General features: G+C 37.1%; 1 protein-coding gene and 1 non-coding gene across 7 annotated transcripts in view; one reads left to right on the forward strand and one right to left on the reverse strand.

Annotated features, from left to right (window-relative positions):
- Positions 1-778: 778 nt before the first annotated feature.
- FRS2 (fibroblast growth factor receptor substrate 2) overlaps positions 779-16,120 on the reverse strand; it is a 125,816-nt gene continuing 110,474 nt past the window's right edge. For all 6 annotated transcript variants that reach the window (XM_057556592.1, XM_057556594.1, XM_057556596.1 and 3 more), the window contains 5 exons: positions 10,078-10,169; positions 8,364-8,550; positions 7,402-7,560; positions 6,879-7,042; positions 779-5,727 (listed from right to left, as the gene is read on the reverse strand). In XM_057556592.1, coding sequence (XP_057412575.1) covers positions 4,777-5,727; positions 6,879-7,042; positions 7,402-7,560; positions 8,364-8,550; positions 10,078-10,143 — 1,527 coding nt within the window. In that variant the 5' untranslated portion in view covers positions 10,144-10,169 and the 3' untranslated portion in view covers positions 779-4,776. The remainder of the gene's footprint in view (positions 5,728-6,878; positions 7,043-7,401; positions 7,561-8,363; positions 8,551-10,077; positions 10,170-16,120) is intronic.
- Positions 9,620-9,746, forward strand: LOC114235618 (small nucleolar RNA SNORA25). The gene has a single exon (XR_003621749.1). It is a non-coding gene; the product is annotated as a small nucleolar RNA SNORA25 (small nucleolar RNA).

Below are 16,120 nucleotides of genomic sequence, written 5' to 3' on the forward strand. Positions count from 1 at the left end.
AAAGTAACCATAAGAACTCCGATCAGATTTTATTCAACAAAGCAGTTTTTCGCGAATGCTTAAGGTTAGTGTATAGTCAGCTCAGCTTCCAGTATCAACTTGAGTACCTCGTCATGGAGATTTATGCCAGAATGACAACAGTAAGTCATTGCAAGAAGCTAAATCATCTAAAATTAAACCATATTTTATATATAATTTTTAGGATGGTATACTAATACTCTACAATAAATAAGGATTTTTAAAATGTGTTGCTTAGCCCTTGTTGAACTAAATTCAATTATTAGCTTATTCTTTAAGTACTCCAGTTAATAAAGGTTTGATTGTACTTCAAGAACTGACTTTTCCAAAAATAAAAAATTAGTTCTTATTTGTTAGGACAAAAATTAAGCTTAAAAGCACATTCACACTTGTCCTTAAAAGCACGTTCACATCATATACGCGATAACTTCCTCATGCCTGGAAACATGGCTTATATGGCAAAAAGTCAATGCAAAAAACAACTAGAGGGTAATCATCCCATGTCCACATCCTCCAAAAAGCCACACTGGGCCTCAGTGTAAAAGTTATATTTTATTGCCATGCTACAAAACGTATGAAGTTGGCACTGACAGGGAGAAATAGAGAACAAGGGTGGGGAGGGCTAGAGGGCAGAAGATGTTGTTACATATACAACAAGGTTTAATCAACAGTGGTAAATTTTGCCGATATTAAAAATGCAAACCAAAATTTAAAATGCTGATATGAAACAGCATTAAAATACAATTTATGCATAGTACAGTATCACTTATGTCTTTTATTAGAGAAATATGGAATGCTTATAAATGAAATTAACTATAGGGGGTAAAATTCATATTTCATATACAATTTGGCAATGGTAGTCCCACTGTTAGACAATTTTTTATAAAAGACAAAATTAAAAATCTAATAAGCTACCTTTATACAAAGTTGCTATATTTATGCCTTTACGTAGGAAAAAAACATTTATAATGCAAATTAGGACATACATAATCTTACAATATTATACAATGTAATGAAAATAAAAACATAACACAAAATTTGTCCTTTATAAAATGTGTATTTTGCATTTACCAATGCAAATGTGGCACACTGGTGACTACTGTACTATTAATACCAGTCCGTTTCCATGCTATTATTGTCCAATTGTCATAGAACTGCAATTGTAATGATGCTACAAAAGAATTGTGTTACACCAAAAAAAAAAAAAAAAAAAGAGGACGTAGGGATGGGGAAAAGGGACGTAAAGAACAGGAAAGATAGGGTGCTGGTTTGGGCAGAGTATATTGTGGTATGTCATAAAATATTTGTTAATTTTTCAAGCCAAAAACATTTTCTATACATTCTGTGATTTTGTACCAATGCCTTTATTCAAATTTGGCAAACATCAGGGAAAAGGTAATTTAGTACCATATACCTCACATATCAGAGACTAGAAAGAGAGGCCAATACATCAGTTACTTCTGAATGTTGTCTCTGATGGTATGTCTATTTCAAGGAGATATATATATATATATATATATATATATGTATATACAAATATACACATATATATTTATACACACACACTACACATTGCACAAAACACTTGGACATTATGGGTTAGGAACAGCACAAGAGGAAATGGGATGTATTTTTTAGCTTGTTAAAACCTTTACCTTGAGGCAAAAATATGGTGGCACATTATTGGGAAATTATGAAAACATAAGGCCCCTGTCCCATTTTTAATAGAACATTATTGAGGTACATTTTTATACTTTGCGCCACAGATTTTTTTTGGTGGGGGGGGGATACACAAACACTAGCTTGACTCACAACACTGAACTGTGGGGTCAACATTAATATCTGTAAAAACAAAGACTGCTTGGCAAATTTTCTTAAGTCCAAAATGTGATCTATTCTGGATATACTGAGAAGTGAAAAGCTTTTTGCTGAGTCTTCAAAAGTAAAGTGCATATCTCATCACTCCACAGCAGCAGTAAATAAAAGGAACTATTTGCCAATCTTCCTGGAGGGAGGGAAGGCACCATATTTTCATTTTGAAAGGAAGATGAACCTGGGAAATAAAACACACTAAGAAAAAACACATGTAATACCCACATCAGTTTCCAGCCCTGGTCTGGGATAAAAGCTGTTACGATCTACATGGATAAAACAGGATTCTATTAGGGGGAAAGCATATGATCAATGATTATATTTCCAAAACCAAAAAGTGGGATCACATGATCTATCAACAGAACAGAATATCTAAAATTAGGTCTGTCTCAGAAAATCTGAAACATATGGCCACAATTATATCCCAATAAAATATCTCATTCTAAAATGCACCTAGTAATTGGTACAATTCTTCCAGGACAGAGCTTAATGCCCATTACTAGACTACTGCAGAGGACAAATAGTGTTCTACATTATTTTTAATTAAATAGGAACGCAGGTGATTTCCAGAGACATCTCGAAATTAATACCAGTTGTATACATCTTCCCTAATACTCGTAGTACCTAAAAATCAAATTCTTAACAGACAAATTGGTCCCATTTTCATTTTCAAAGCACACAGTATTGAAAGAATAAACTGCAATGGTTATATTATAGTTGCTTAAAAAATATAAAAACTAATCAGAATCTGGAAGGAAAAATGAAAAGGCTGAGGAAAAGTAAGAAAAGAAAGTATCCAACCTCCAAAATGAGTAAATAGGTCAGCCCTTTTGTTTGGAGGTTAAAGTTCTGTCTTGACTGCTTGTTTCGGAGAAAACCATGTGCACTGGTTCCATCATAACTCTTATTCCACATTACAAAAATCATCACATAAATTTGGCACGATTAGCAATCTACTCAGAATAAAGCATAAATGGAACAATACATTAAAATGGAAACTGCATACCTATACCACTGCTCTCTTTTTAGAGAACAGGGAACACTTTGGTAAGCACCAAATTCACAGAAAAGAAAGAAAATTCTGCTATGCACATAAACCAGTGGCACTAAAAATGATAAAGACATCTTTAATAATTTATTTTCTTTATAATGGTCCCACCCTATTATTTTGCTAATCCATTCACTGTCCTATAATTAGGTCATTTATGGAACAGATTGGATGCTATATGACTGAAACTTTTTCATGCTAAATTAACCTTAGTTACATCTGGTAGATCCAGACCAAAATCTCAAACTTCCTCATATTTAGAGGAGACAGCGACATATTTTGCAAGGTTATCCAACCTTCTTTCCACTCTACCTTCTCTTGTCTTCTCTAGGATTTGGGAAACTGGAAAATTCTTGATTTTCCAAGAGCTAGACATATGGACTCTCATCAGTTTATATAAACTTCAATTCATTTTCAATCCTAAATTATGACACAATGTCATTGCTATAAGACTTCCACTGTACCTGCTATGCTGGCAACAATCTTAACATTCTACTAAAATCAAGGGATAATCCAAGATCCAGCTATGAGTGAAAGACAGCAGAGCTGAGGAGCACTACAGTGGGCAAAGTACAATTGCAGCCGTGTGACTGAGGGAATCACTGCTAAAGTGCTGGGAGAGTGCCCACAGAGAAAACACAGTACCTTTAGGGAAATTTGCATGTTAAAAGTAGCTTCCTTTTTTTTTTTCTTCTCAGCTGCTTAAGAGATCACCTATGAACACAAGTGAAATTTAAAATTGTGAGAATGCTTTTATCAACTTGAAAAGTAAACGGCATATAAATAAATACTGGACAAGGGCAACCCTGTTATAGAATAACAGTAAGTTCCAAATGAACCTTCAAAACCACAATTTGACAAAAATGCAAACTAAACAACAATGAACACATAATCCAATTTCAAAACTATATACAAACTCAAACATCCTAAATTGAAAAAGACATGAAGCAACAAAATTAGACATCCCAAACACCAAAGGAAAAACTTGAAGGTAAATGGCAATCTAATGGCACAAATGCCTCCAGAAAACAATGTTACTGTTAATAATCTGTAGGACAGAAACTTTCAAGAGATCACGGTTCAGATTTTCAAATGTTTTTGGATAAAGTGACCTGAGACTGATTCTTGAGCCTATGTATAATTCTGACTAAGATATCTGGGCACGCCTTTCAAATGACACCATGAGATGAGTAAACATAAAATCTCGTCTTTTTCTTGCATTTCAACACACCAACAGCAAACCACGTTCACGAACGTAGGGCTCTTTCTAGAAATGCTGAAGGCTAAGGAACTGACTGGTACATAGGAGGTGTGGTACTTCTATTTCCATACATATGTCCTGGCTCAAGTCAAAAAGCCTACAATTAATGAAATAAAGGATTCCTCATGTTACATGCTGGAGGTCACATACCATGAATAGTAAATCTACAAAGAGTACTTTCAAAGCCTAGAGTTATCTGTTAGCAATGCACATTATCAGAGGCTTTATAATATGCTTTAAATGCCAACCATGACTTAGACGTGAATGATATGCATGAGTCCAGAATCTTAATAAAAATTGACCAGCATGTCACTCACTTCAATTCTCATTTTAAATAGGCACTGTGAAAATGGGAATGCTGCTGTACAGTAATGAGTAGTATAGAATGAAATTAGTGTTCTTTTATGAGTACCTGCTCTACATTTTAATTCCCTTTAAAGAAGCACATGAAATAGTCAGAAAAAAAATTTTTTATCAGTCTATAAAAGGAGTTAGTGTTTAGAAATAAAAATGAAGCACTTGCATCTTCATTTTTTAAAACTTCACAAAGGTGCAAACAATGTAATGGTTTCCGGGCTCACATGGGCAGATCAGTACTATTGTGTCTAGTTTTCCTAGATGTACCATCGTCGCGTGGCAGTGCTTTCTGCAGATTTGACATAGCAGCAGTTCTCTCGATGTCTATCACAGCATACAGCTCTGTGCGTCTGGTAGGGGTCTGTGGAAGGGGAGTGGTAGGCGTTTTTGGAGTCTGAGGGTTGTCAGAGTCACTGCCACCTTCCAAGTCAACCTGTATGTAATTGAGCTGCCTGTGTTCTAAACTTGGGCGTCTGATATCAAAGTTAAAGACTGTTGGTGTACAGTCTCGACGCCTCGAATATTCTATTTTGTGAGCACTTGCCGGCACTGTTACATTCTCTGTATTTACATAGTTATGCATTGGATCAAGATTATTATGGTAGCCATTTAGAGATGGGGTCTTTGGTCCTAAATTGTCATCTTCATCCCTACTTAGCTTGCGGGCTTCCCAAACAGGAGGCAAAGATGGTAGATTTTCGTAGTTTAACAATGCAGTTCTTCTCTGAGCTGAGTTGTTGATATTCTGGGTATCTGAGGTACTGGTGGACGGCAGACGACCTCTCCTGAGCCCTGAGGCACTGGGGAGAGATAGCCCATTTAGATTTTCATACACCAGTTTGTTAACAGAGGGCGCGTCTCTTCGTTCATCACTGTCATAGCCAGTGTCCCATTCCGTGTTATTCGCGCCACTTCCGCTGACTTGATCTCTTCCAAGTTGTTCCAGTTTCTCTTTTTCCATTAATTGCTTTTGAACTGGGGTTGGTCCTAAGACAAACTTGACTCCTTCAGGTTCAAGAAGAATCTGAGGGTCCCTGTCCTCAATATTACTTGGTTCCTCTTTTGGTGTGTTGCTTTCAGCATTAGAAACCCTCGCCTCCAATGGGACATGCACACTTGTGCGGTTTTTCCGTTCTTCTTGTACACCTGTAGTGTTGACATAGGTATGTACCTAAAACAAAATAGGAAAGTGAATCAGTAACTTGCTTTAAAAAAAAAAAAAGAACAAAAGAATTTGCCTGACTATATCAATTAATTTTATTAACTTTCTAAGTATATTCTTACTTCAAAGATTTTGTACCTGTTTTTTTACCAACAAAAAGGTTGGGGGGAAGTGGGAGAAATGTAGAAATGTCTTCCTAGCTTGATAAAAGAATAACTACTTCAAAATACATGTGATGGTGAAACATGATAAGCATTCTGTAAAAAAAATAAAAAATCAGGAACAAATGGGGATTATTACTTTGATGTTGTTCTAAAATTCTCATCAATGCATTAAAATCTGATTTAGAAATCGGAAATAACAAGTATTAAAAAGGAAGAGAGAAATTTATCATAATTTATAGATGATCTGACTATATAAGGAGATAGACCCTACTTGATTCAATAAGAGTTCTGTAAAATGCATAGATATAAAATAGATACCAGGAAATTATTGCTACTTAGAAAAGTTCGTGGTATTTTGCGGGGGGGACAATATAAAAATGTTCAGAAGTCTATACGTAAAATTTGAAAAACTCAAAAATAAAATTCAAAACTAAGGGAAATTTAATTATAGTAAATAAGAACTCATTTAACAAGTAAAGAACACAAACAAATGGATTTCAAAACAGTAAAAATTTCTTAATGATAAACAACCATATTGTTGACAAAAGATAAGTATAACTAAGTAATACATAGACAATGTTCAACCAGATAACTTCATTCCTAAAATGAAAATAGAATAGTTGGGAATATTAAATTGCTCTGTTAAAACACTGACAACAAAATCTGCCTCATTGCTAGTGTCCACTAACTATAAAAACTGTAACATAAAAAGCTTTCATTGGAGGTTATTGTAACAGAACTGGCCATTGGTTATGTTCGTCTTTATCTATAGATGCACCTCTCCTGTGAACCCACAAACTTACTGTAATGCTGAGTTTCCCTCAACACCTATATATATTTGTGTATATGTCAGCAAATACATGCTATTTCCTCTGAGTCTTCACTACAAAAGTCATATACAAATAGTGACAGCTAAAATTCAAACTAAAACCTTCAAGTGTTAGCACAATAACACTCTAACCTCACACAATGTGTTAGACAGTAGGACATGCTTACTTGTTCCTCAGCCACAAGCAAGGGATGTGTAGACTCTTCACCTACTGAAGGCAGGCGTGCACTTCCCACAGAAGGATGTCTGCTTGAAGGATGGGATGAAGCGTCTCCAAATGAGGGGTATCGGGGATATCCATTAGGTAAGTTCTGAGCAGCAAACCCTGGAGCTGAGTTTTTGTTTGTTTATCGGTTTAAGAAAGGATACAGGGGTAGGGCACAGAGAATAAAAATGAATGAGAATACAATCAGCACTGAGAGGTTTAAGGAAGGTGTTTCTGTCAAGACATATGAGAAACCAGAGCAAAACAGCGTACCCCCTCCACTCTAACTTTCCACTCACATTTTAAATAATATGAAACATTTAATGTTTTCATATTTAAAATATTAAAAATGTTTATAATTATAGCTAACAGTTTTTTAAAACTCACAACCACTATACTTACGTTAGCCAATGGTAATTCCTAACAATTTATAGATTAAATAACCATCTATAGTTTATAATAGAAGAAGGAAAATGGACACTTACTTGTAGGTGTTCGAGGTGTTCTGGGGACTTCCAATTCTGTCTGATGATTATTCCTTTCAACAACTGGCTCCTCCACTACATTTATACTATTATTCTGCATAATCTCTTGCAACATATTAAATAATTCTTCTGCACGAGCACACTTAAAGGCAAAGATTCCTACAAATACAAACCAGAAGAAAAAAATGGTCACTGCATCTTTAAAAAAGACACAGGAGCACCTGTCGAAGAACAAACTTGTCAAGTAAGCATTCCATGCACCAATAGCAAGAAAATCCTTTAAAATAAATGTCTGATAAATTAATTATATTCCCTGTTTCAAAACATAAACCCAAAAGAAAGTTCACAGAATAATTTTCATTTGTCCATGGGTGATGGCTCAAAATAAGGAAGACAAAAACAAGATTTGCAAACTTACTCTAGTCTGCTTTTTAACAGCAGGGGGAGCCCAACTTACCATTACCAAGGGAATTCTTTACCACTTGACAGGCCCTTGCTCTGTGGTTTACAACCATTACCTTGTTTAGTTATTGGATTACCGCTGCCCTCTGATACAGAAGAAATTTGATGCGACAGAGGTCATGCAACTTGCCCAAGGACTTTCAAGAAGTAGGTAGCAAAAAATAAAACTACGTTCTGTTTGACTCCAAAGTTTAGGTTCTTTCCGCTGAGTTATAACAGTAAAGACACATAGGCAATTTACTGGGACTAATCATTTACTTACTGCAAATCTTAAAGTTAATATGAGCCAAAATTCTGGACATAGAAAACATGCTTAATAAGTGCTTGATAAATGAATACATAGTGTACTATGCCTCTTTTTTAAATAATCCACTTATTTGAGAATTTTTTTATTCTGGATAAAAATAAAACATTAAACATTACATATAGAATAACTGAATTATAGAATGATATTTCAAATATGATAATGTTTGGAGAAAAAAAATAAAGGCTCTACCTACCTTGTCCAGTTTGACACCTTCGACCACTTTCAAAAGAAAAGAGATTCGAATCATAGCCATAGCGTCGGAGGCAGAGGTAGTGCCATTTTACCGAGTCACGTTTGCGAGTGTATAAAATCAGTTCCGTGTCTGTAAGTTCCATTATGCCAGAACCTAACTCATTCCCATCATCATCCACATTAATGACCTAAAAAAGAAAGTTTAATTAGTGCTAACTTAATGCTCCCGCTTGACAGTTATGCACATATTTCACTAATTTGTCAGGAAAATGTACTATTGCTTATTGGTTCAGTTATGGTTCCTTTGTTAGTTCATTCAACAACCAATTGTGTGTTTAGGGCATGGACTATGTAGCAGTGTTAATACCCAGTTCATATCCCCAAAGAACACACATTCCCACCGATGAGATAAGATATACAAACACGAACACCACCACAAAACTGTAAATGCTTAACTAACAAATGAGTGCAAGAGGCTGCAAAATGCAGGAACTGTGGCGGAGGGTTGTTGGAGAAGCCTTCACATAAGAAGAGGAGGGACTTTAGCTGGGCCTTGGGTATAATTAAATTCAGACAGGAAATAAAGTTAAGAGGGAGAACTGGTGGGTCAGGAGTTAGGGGGCACATCCTGAAGATGCAGTGCTACAGCAGAGACAAAGAAGGTATGTTTCAGAGAGGTCAGGACAGGACTGGCATTGAGTTCATGTAAGGGAAGCCTTTGCACTGCTCAGTTTCAGAAAATGCCCAGAGACTATAAGGAACAGATAACACTTAGGGAGAATTTACTATACCCCTGGGTTGGGCAAAGTGCTTTACTTGTGTTTTTGTCACTTAATACCGATCCTAAACTGCAGGTAATACTATTTTCTCCACTGCACACAAATGAACAAAGACTTAGTGATAATGTAACCTGCCAAAGGTAACAAAGCTATGAAGCAAGAGGGTTGTGACTTACACTTAGGTTTGTGTGATCCAGAGGCTATGATTTACAGCAGAATGAAGTCAGAATATGAGAGGTTAATGACTGTGGATGAGTAAGGAATGGAGCACTTAGCATCTAAGTAACAGAACACCACTGAAGTTTTAGAATGATGAAGGAGGAAGATTAATTTGATGTCAACTGCAGGATGGATCACAGAGGTGACTGAAGATAGAGTTCAGTTATGAAATTGTCCAGGCATTAAACAGTGACTGGAAGCTGGTGACAGGACTGAAGAGGCACCTATAAAGTGGCATTTTAAAGACAATATTATCAGTAGGTCATTTCAAAGAGGGCTGATGGGACCAAATCCAGGGCCTCTTATCCCTGTGACCAAAGATTGAGTTCTTCAGAGGATGTAACAGTCACTCATTAGTGCTATGTTTTCCTGACGGAGAGACAAGATTTAGGCACTCATATCCATGATTGGTGATGTCGAAAGGTAAAAATAAATGTAAATGTCTTCCAAGTTAAAAAAAAAAGACAGTATTATCAGAATTGTGTGGCTCTAACTGGATATGGAAGACCAAAGGAAAAGGAAAAGAGGATTTCACACTGTCAGTAAGAAAATGTTGTCATCATTTGTTAAAACAAGAAAAGGCAGAATGGACAGAAAGGAAAATAAAAGGGTCTGAAGACAAAAGTGAGGAAATAATAAGACATGTTAATTAAGTGAAGTAAAAGAAGAGCATCCAGATAGACAGTGAGAGCTACATCTCAACCAGTTTTTACTGACCTTAAACTTGTTCCGATGGTTATCTGGGACAGTGTCTTTATCTGGACAGCTACAACAGCTACCCATGGCTTCTTCAGAAGACCATGTGAGCACTACATGAAAGATAATTTGCAAAAAATTATTAGATGTAAGATACAAAAGTCATAAAACAGAAAAGGACACTAGAAATCATCTAACATAAGCCCTGCGTTATTTTGATGAGGAAAATTAAGCCTAAGGAAGTAAATGGCTAGAGCTAGATTTCACACAACTAGCTGGAGAATTTTGCTCAGCAACAAGAAGAATAATTCTGTGAGGGAGACTTCACAGAAATCTCAAATTTAATTTGCAAAGGTCCGCCTATTTTAAAATTATCTAAAAGAAACCAATTTAAGTTCTCATACATGACACTATTAAAGTCATTCATGGAATTAACCCTTTATGGCTTATTAGGAATTTCAGTCCATCTTTATTAATAAATTTCCAAAAGGATGCTAGACTTCTGGCTTGGCAAGTATTTTGATTCATACCATGCATTGTAGTATTCTTTATGTATCCCACCAGACAAAATTGGTTAATAAGACTCAAAACAAATCTGGAATAGTTAAGAGAGAAAGACAACTCAAAAGTCAAGCTGTAACTTAACACAGAGAATACTGGCAAAACTGAAAGAGTGTGTCTATCTAATCCTTTCCCACAGAAGGTTAGAGATAAGTGGTTACAGTGACATTAAGTGTTCAAGAATACTGCAAGTGAACAAAGGAAAAATTCAAAACTTCACTTACAAACAAGGGAAAGAATGAGAATGGATGTGACAGTATTTGAAAAAAGGGGAAAAGAAGGAAGCGTAAGAAGCTACTAAACATTAAAAACATAAATCTGATTAAAATTTGCCTAAAATTCTTCAGCAGATCTTCACTACCTTCAGGAAAAAATGCAAAGCTCATCAGTATGATACATGGTCCTTCACAATCTGGTCTCTGTCTACAAATCCAGTCTAACCTCTTCCCTCCTCTTTGCTTCAAGTCCTACCCAGCCATACTAAACAGTTTCCCCAGAGCATCTTGTTCTCTCACACCCTTCCATGCTGCTCCTTTCTCAAGGTTCAACTTCAGAGTACAGTGCCTTCAGGAAGCCTTCTCTGACTCCTACCTACTGGGCAAGTTATATTCCTTATGTACCCCCAAAGCACCCTGAGCTTTCCAGTATCACAGCATCTTTCACACTGTTTACTCAGTAGAAATTGTGATAGACTGTTTACTTATCTATCTACTTCCCTCCACTTTGAGCTCCTTCCCAGCAGGGATGGACTTTATTCATTCTTGCATTCCCTGTGCCTAACACAATACCTAGCACACAGGAGGTGCTCTAAGTCTCTTGTGAGCTGAATGAACTGCACTAAAGGAAGATAAAGAATGCTGGCAGGTGTAAGGATTAAGCAGATGAAAAAGGATACTAGTATATACACCAAAAGAAGTGATAAGTAAAATAGTGAAGTTAAATTAAGACTCATATTTGGTGGTGTCCTCGCACTGGTGAGAATGGCCATCATTAAAAAGCCTACAAATAATAAATGCTGAAGAGGGTGTGGAGAAAAGGGGACCCTACTACACTGTTGGGAACATAACTTGGTGCAGCCACTATGGAAAACAGTATGGAAGTTCCTTAAAAAACTAAAAAGAGAATTGCCATAAGATCCAGCAATCCCACTCCTGGGCATATATCCAGAGAAAACTCTACTTTGAAAAGATACATGTACCACAATGTTCATAGCAGCACTATTTACAACAGCCAAGACACAGAAGCAACCTAAATGTCCATTGACAGATGAATGGATAAAGAAGATGTGGTGTATATACATATACAATGGAATACTACTCAGCCATAAAAAAGAATGAAATAATGCCATTTGCAGCAACATGGATGGACCTAGAGATTATCACACTAAATGAGGTAAGTCAGACAGAGAAAGATAAATACCACATGGTATCACTTATATGTGGAATCTAAAATATGATACAAATGAACTTATTTACAGAACAGAAACAGACTCACAGACATAGAAAACAAACTTATTGTTACCAAAGGGGAAAAGGGGTGGGGGAGGGATAAATTAGGAGTTTGGGATTAGCAGATACACACTACTATAAATAGAATAGATAAACAACAAGGTTCTGCTGTTTAGCACAGGGAACTATATTCAATATCTTGTAATAAAACATAATGGAAAAGAATATGAAAAATTATATATATATACATATATAACTGAATCACTTTGCTGTACACCACAAACTAACACAACATTGTAAATCAACTATACTTCAATTAAAAATGTAAATAAATAAATTTATATAGGGAAAATGTGTGATGACATAAGGATAAATAAAATCTTGTTACATAAAAGAAAAAAAAAAGATTCATATTTGGTGTCTTAATATGCCAGTTAAGTATAATGGTATAAAGATGACTAAGTCACAGGATGTACCTCTGAAGAGCCATGAGTCTAAAGGAAAAGACAGAGATGTCAACAGATAATGCATTATGATAAACCTCATATTAGAATATAAGAGTTCCATGGGCACAGAGAAAGAAGCAACGAACTTTCTGGGTTAGGAAGGGCAGGAAGCACCATTTGAGCTGGTACTTTAAAAGGTGAGCAGAAACAGTGTGCTAGGCAAAAAACAGAAATAGGCACTTGAGACAAGATAAAAAATTAGGTGCAAAGATAAAAGTCATGAAAGGTGGCACTGTATTCAGGAGAAAGTGAGGCATCTAGTACGACTAGAGTGCAGGGTAGGCTGTAACGCAAGCATGAGCCAAACCATAAAGCATCCTGAACAACAACCTAGGGATCTGGGACTCCAATTAACTTGAAGCTAGCCTGCCTCCAATGTCCCTGTAGTCAAATGGACATGACTCTATCATGGTACTTATCACATTTCTACTGTAATGTTGACCTGTCTCACCGCCCACTTCACTGTGATCTCCAAGAAGATAGGAACCGTGTTTTCTGAATTTTCTAGGGCACTAAGCATACTGCTTGACATAGCAGATATTCAATAAATGTTTAATTTTTAAAAATTAGTAAGTGTTTAATAAATTAGAAGATGAGAAGGTGGCCAAAAGAATATTTCAAAAAAAAATTTAAAGCAGACAGATAATTGATAGAAACAAAAAAACAAACAAAAAGTCTTGAAATTGCTTATCCAGCCTCACCACTGAATACAAAGAGCTAAATGATTATTACAGTGTGGCTTTTGCCTGAAAAAATAATGCCTCAAGTAAATATTTTTCAACTATTTCTCAAAAGAAGTAGAAAAAGCATTCTTCCACTTGACACCTTCACAGGCTACCTGTTAAGGCAGCACCTCCGATTTTGTCAGGGATATATGAATGGTGGTACAACCTACTTGGGGACTCTATTCACATTGAATGCTTCAGTTCAGTACAAAAATAGTTAATGAAAAGCCTACCATGTGACATGAAATCCTTGTATGCCACTCCAAAGAGAATGAATTTCGTCCTACACAAGGTGAAAAGCCACTGAAGTATTTTAAGCAGGAAAGTGAGGTGGTCAGGAATTCATTTTAGATACTTCCATCTGCAGGGTAATTTTAAGTGGGAGTTTAGCTCAGAGGAAGGGAAGCCAGTGAGAGACTACTGAAAAATGGAATATGCCAAAGACTTAAAACCAGAGCAGCAATAGTAGGAATAAAGATGAAAATAATGAATTTTAAAAATACTTAGGAAAACAAGTCTGCAGCACTGAGTGTCTGGCTAGGTATACAGGAAGTAAGAGGCAGTTGTCAGAGCGGCAGATGAAGGGTGCTGGTTCCATTACTTGAAACAGGAAAAACTTTCTCAGGTCTTCAAGAGGAAGTGATGGTGGTTAGTTCAGTTTTAGACATGTTAAATTGAGATTCCAGAGAACAACCAAACAAAGACTTGCAATAGAGAGGTAAGTACATCAGAATGGGTTTGAGGAAAGAGGTAAAACATTGGGACACATGGTATTTGAAACTATAAAACAGAAGACCCTGATCAAGGACAGTATAAAGAGCAGTCTGCAGTTAAAATTCTGGGGAACACAAATGTGCAAATATTGGAGTAGAGAAAAACAAGTGAAGGAGAAGAAAAACAATCAGAATACTACAAACTAAGAAATGAAAGTGTCAAGAAGGAAGGTTCTATCCATAGTGGAGTGTTAGGTAGAGGCAAAGCCATTCAGCAGTGAGCAAATGGAAGATAAGGAAGTAGTCCTCCAAAGAATAGAAAAGGCTCTTTCAAGAACACAGTTGGAAAGGAAAGCCTAAAGTGATAGGGTATGGTTGGACATGGTTTCAAAATAAAATGTTTCTTGAGTTATTTATTGTTTTAAGATGACACAGATTTATGCAGGTTAGTAATCAGTATGTCAGTAAAGGTTAAAGAATATAGGAAAAAACAAAGGACATAGACGGCTACAGGATGGATCAAGACGGAGCGGGGAGGCTAGAGAAGATGAGTTCCGGGGCCCAGACTGAGAAGTCTGCCCAGAGAGGAAGGAGTGCCTTGTCCTCTGAGGAAAGAGGGCAGAAAATAAGGATGGGTGGAACAAAGTAGAGAAGCTGAAATAGATAACATCTATCATCCTAAATTTCTTTTGTAAAATAGAAGGCAAGTTTGCACAATGAAGGACTTGAGGGTTATTCTCTGAGAAGCTACCCAAGAAAGGTAGCAGGATTATTAAGTAGGCTATGCTGAGACTTAGCAGAAGCTGGAGAGGAAGATTATGCTATTTTTCTAGCTGTACTCAGCAGTCCAGAGGGTAGACGTTCAACTGACCCAGGGTCAGAAGGTAAAAGGACAAGGAAATTAAAGGATATTGGCAATATAGGGGTTTGAAGTGATGGGCCATCAGGTCTGCTCAGGAAAGAAGCAAGAAAGAAGAGGACTGATGAAATGGAAGAAAATGGAGAGAGGCAAAAAGGAACAGGAGGCCTCAGTAAGGCTGAAGAATAGGCTTAGTACGAGTGAGGCTGTGAAACAGCTGGGACTACAGGCAGTTGTAGTCAATTTTCCAGCACAGAAGGAGATTTTTAATGTGGAGTTTTCACCCACATCTCTGACTCCTCCTCCTGAAGCATGAATTCCCAGGCAGGAGGAAAGGCAAGACACTAGATAGTCTGCATTTATGACAATCAGATTAATACCTGGAGAGCGTCTGAGTTATGTAACACCCAATAATATGCACAAATACCTGTAAACACTTGATGAGAAACCACGTGATCTCATCATCTTACCCAGTCAAGTTTATAACTCAGCAGAAACACAAAAAGACGTACTATACTCCCTCAAGAAAGCCACATAGGAAAGTAATAAGGGTATATGCAAGAACAAAAGGTAGCTTCTGTTTGGGAAGATCAACATTGCAACAACTGTGCTGGGTATTTTAAATTAGTAAACACTGTCATGTTTAATTAAAGCCAATTGTCCTTATTTTTGGGGGGTGGGAGGTGACAACATATCAGGAGGCAAAATAACTGCATTCAAGAAAACATTATTGGGGAGATTAACCAAGATGGCGGAGTAGAAGGACGTGCTCTCACTCCCTCTTGCGAGAGCACCAGAATCACAACTGGCTGCTGGACAATCATTGACAGGAAGACCCTGGACTTCACCAAGGAGGACACCCCACGTCCAAGGACAGAGGAGAAGCCACAGTGAGACGGTAGGAGGGGCGCAATCAGAGTAAAATCAAATCCCATAACTGCTGGGTGGGTGACTCACAGACTGGCGAACACTTATACCACAGAAGTCCACCCACTGGAGTGAAGGTTCTGAGCCCCACGTCAGGCTTCCCAACCTGGGGGTCCGGCAACGGGAGGAGGAATTCCTAGAGAATCAGACTTTGAAGTCTAGTGGGAATTGATTGCAGGACTGTGACAGGACTGGGGGAAACAGAGACCCCACTCTTGGAGGGCACACACAAAGTAATGTGTGCATCGGGACCCAGGGGAAGGAGCAGTGACCCTGGGGGAGACTGAACCAGACGTACCTGCTGGTGTTGGGGGGTCTCCTGCAG

The sequence above is a fragment of the Balaenoptera acutorostrata genome, chromosome 11 (assembly GCF_949987535.1).
Source record: "Balaenoptera acutorostrata chromosome 11, mBalAcu1.1, whole genome shotgun sequence".
NCBI lineage: Eukaryota > Metazoa > Chordata > Mammalia > Artiodactyla > Balaenopteridae > Balaenoptera > Balaenoptera acutorostrata.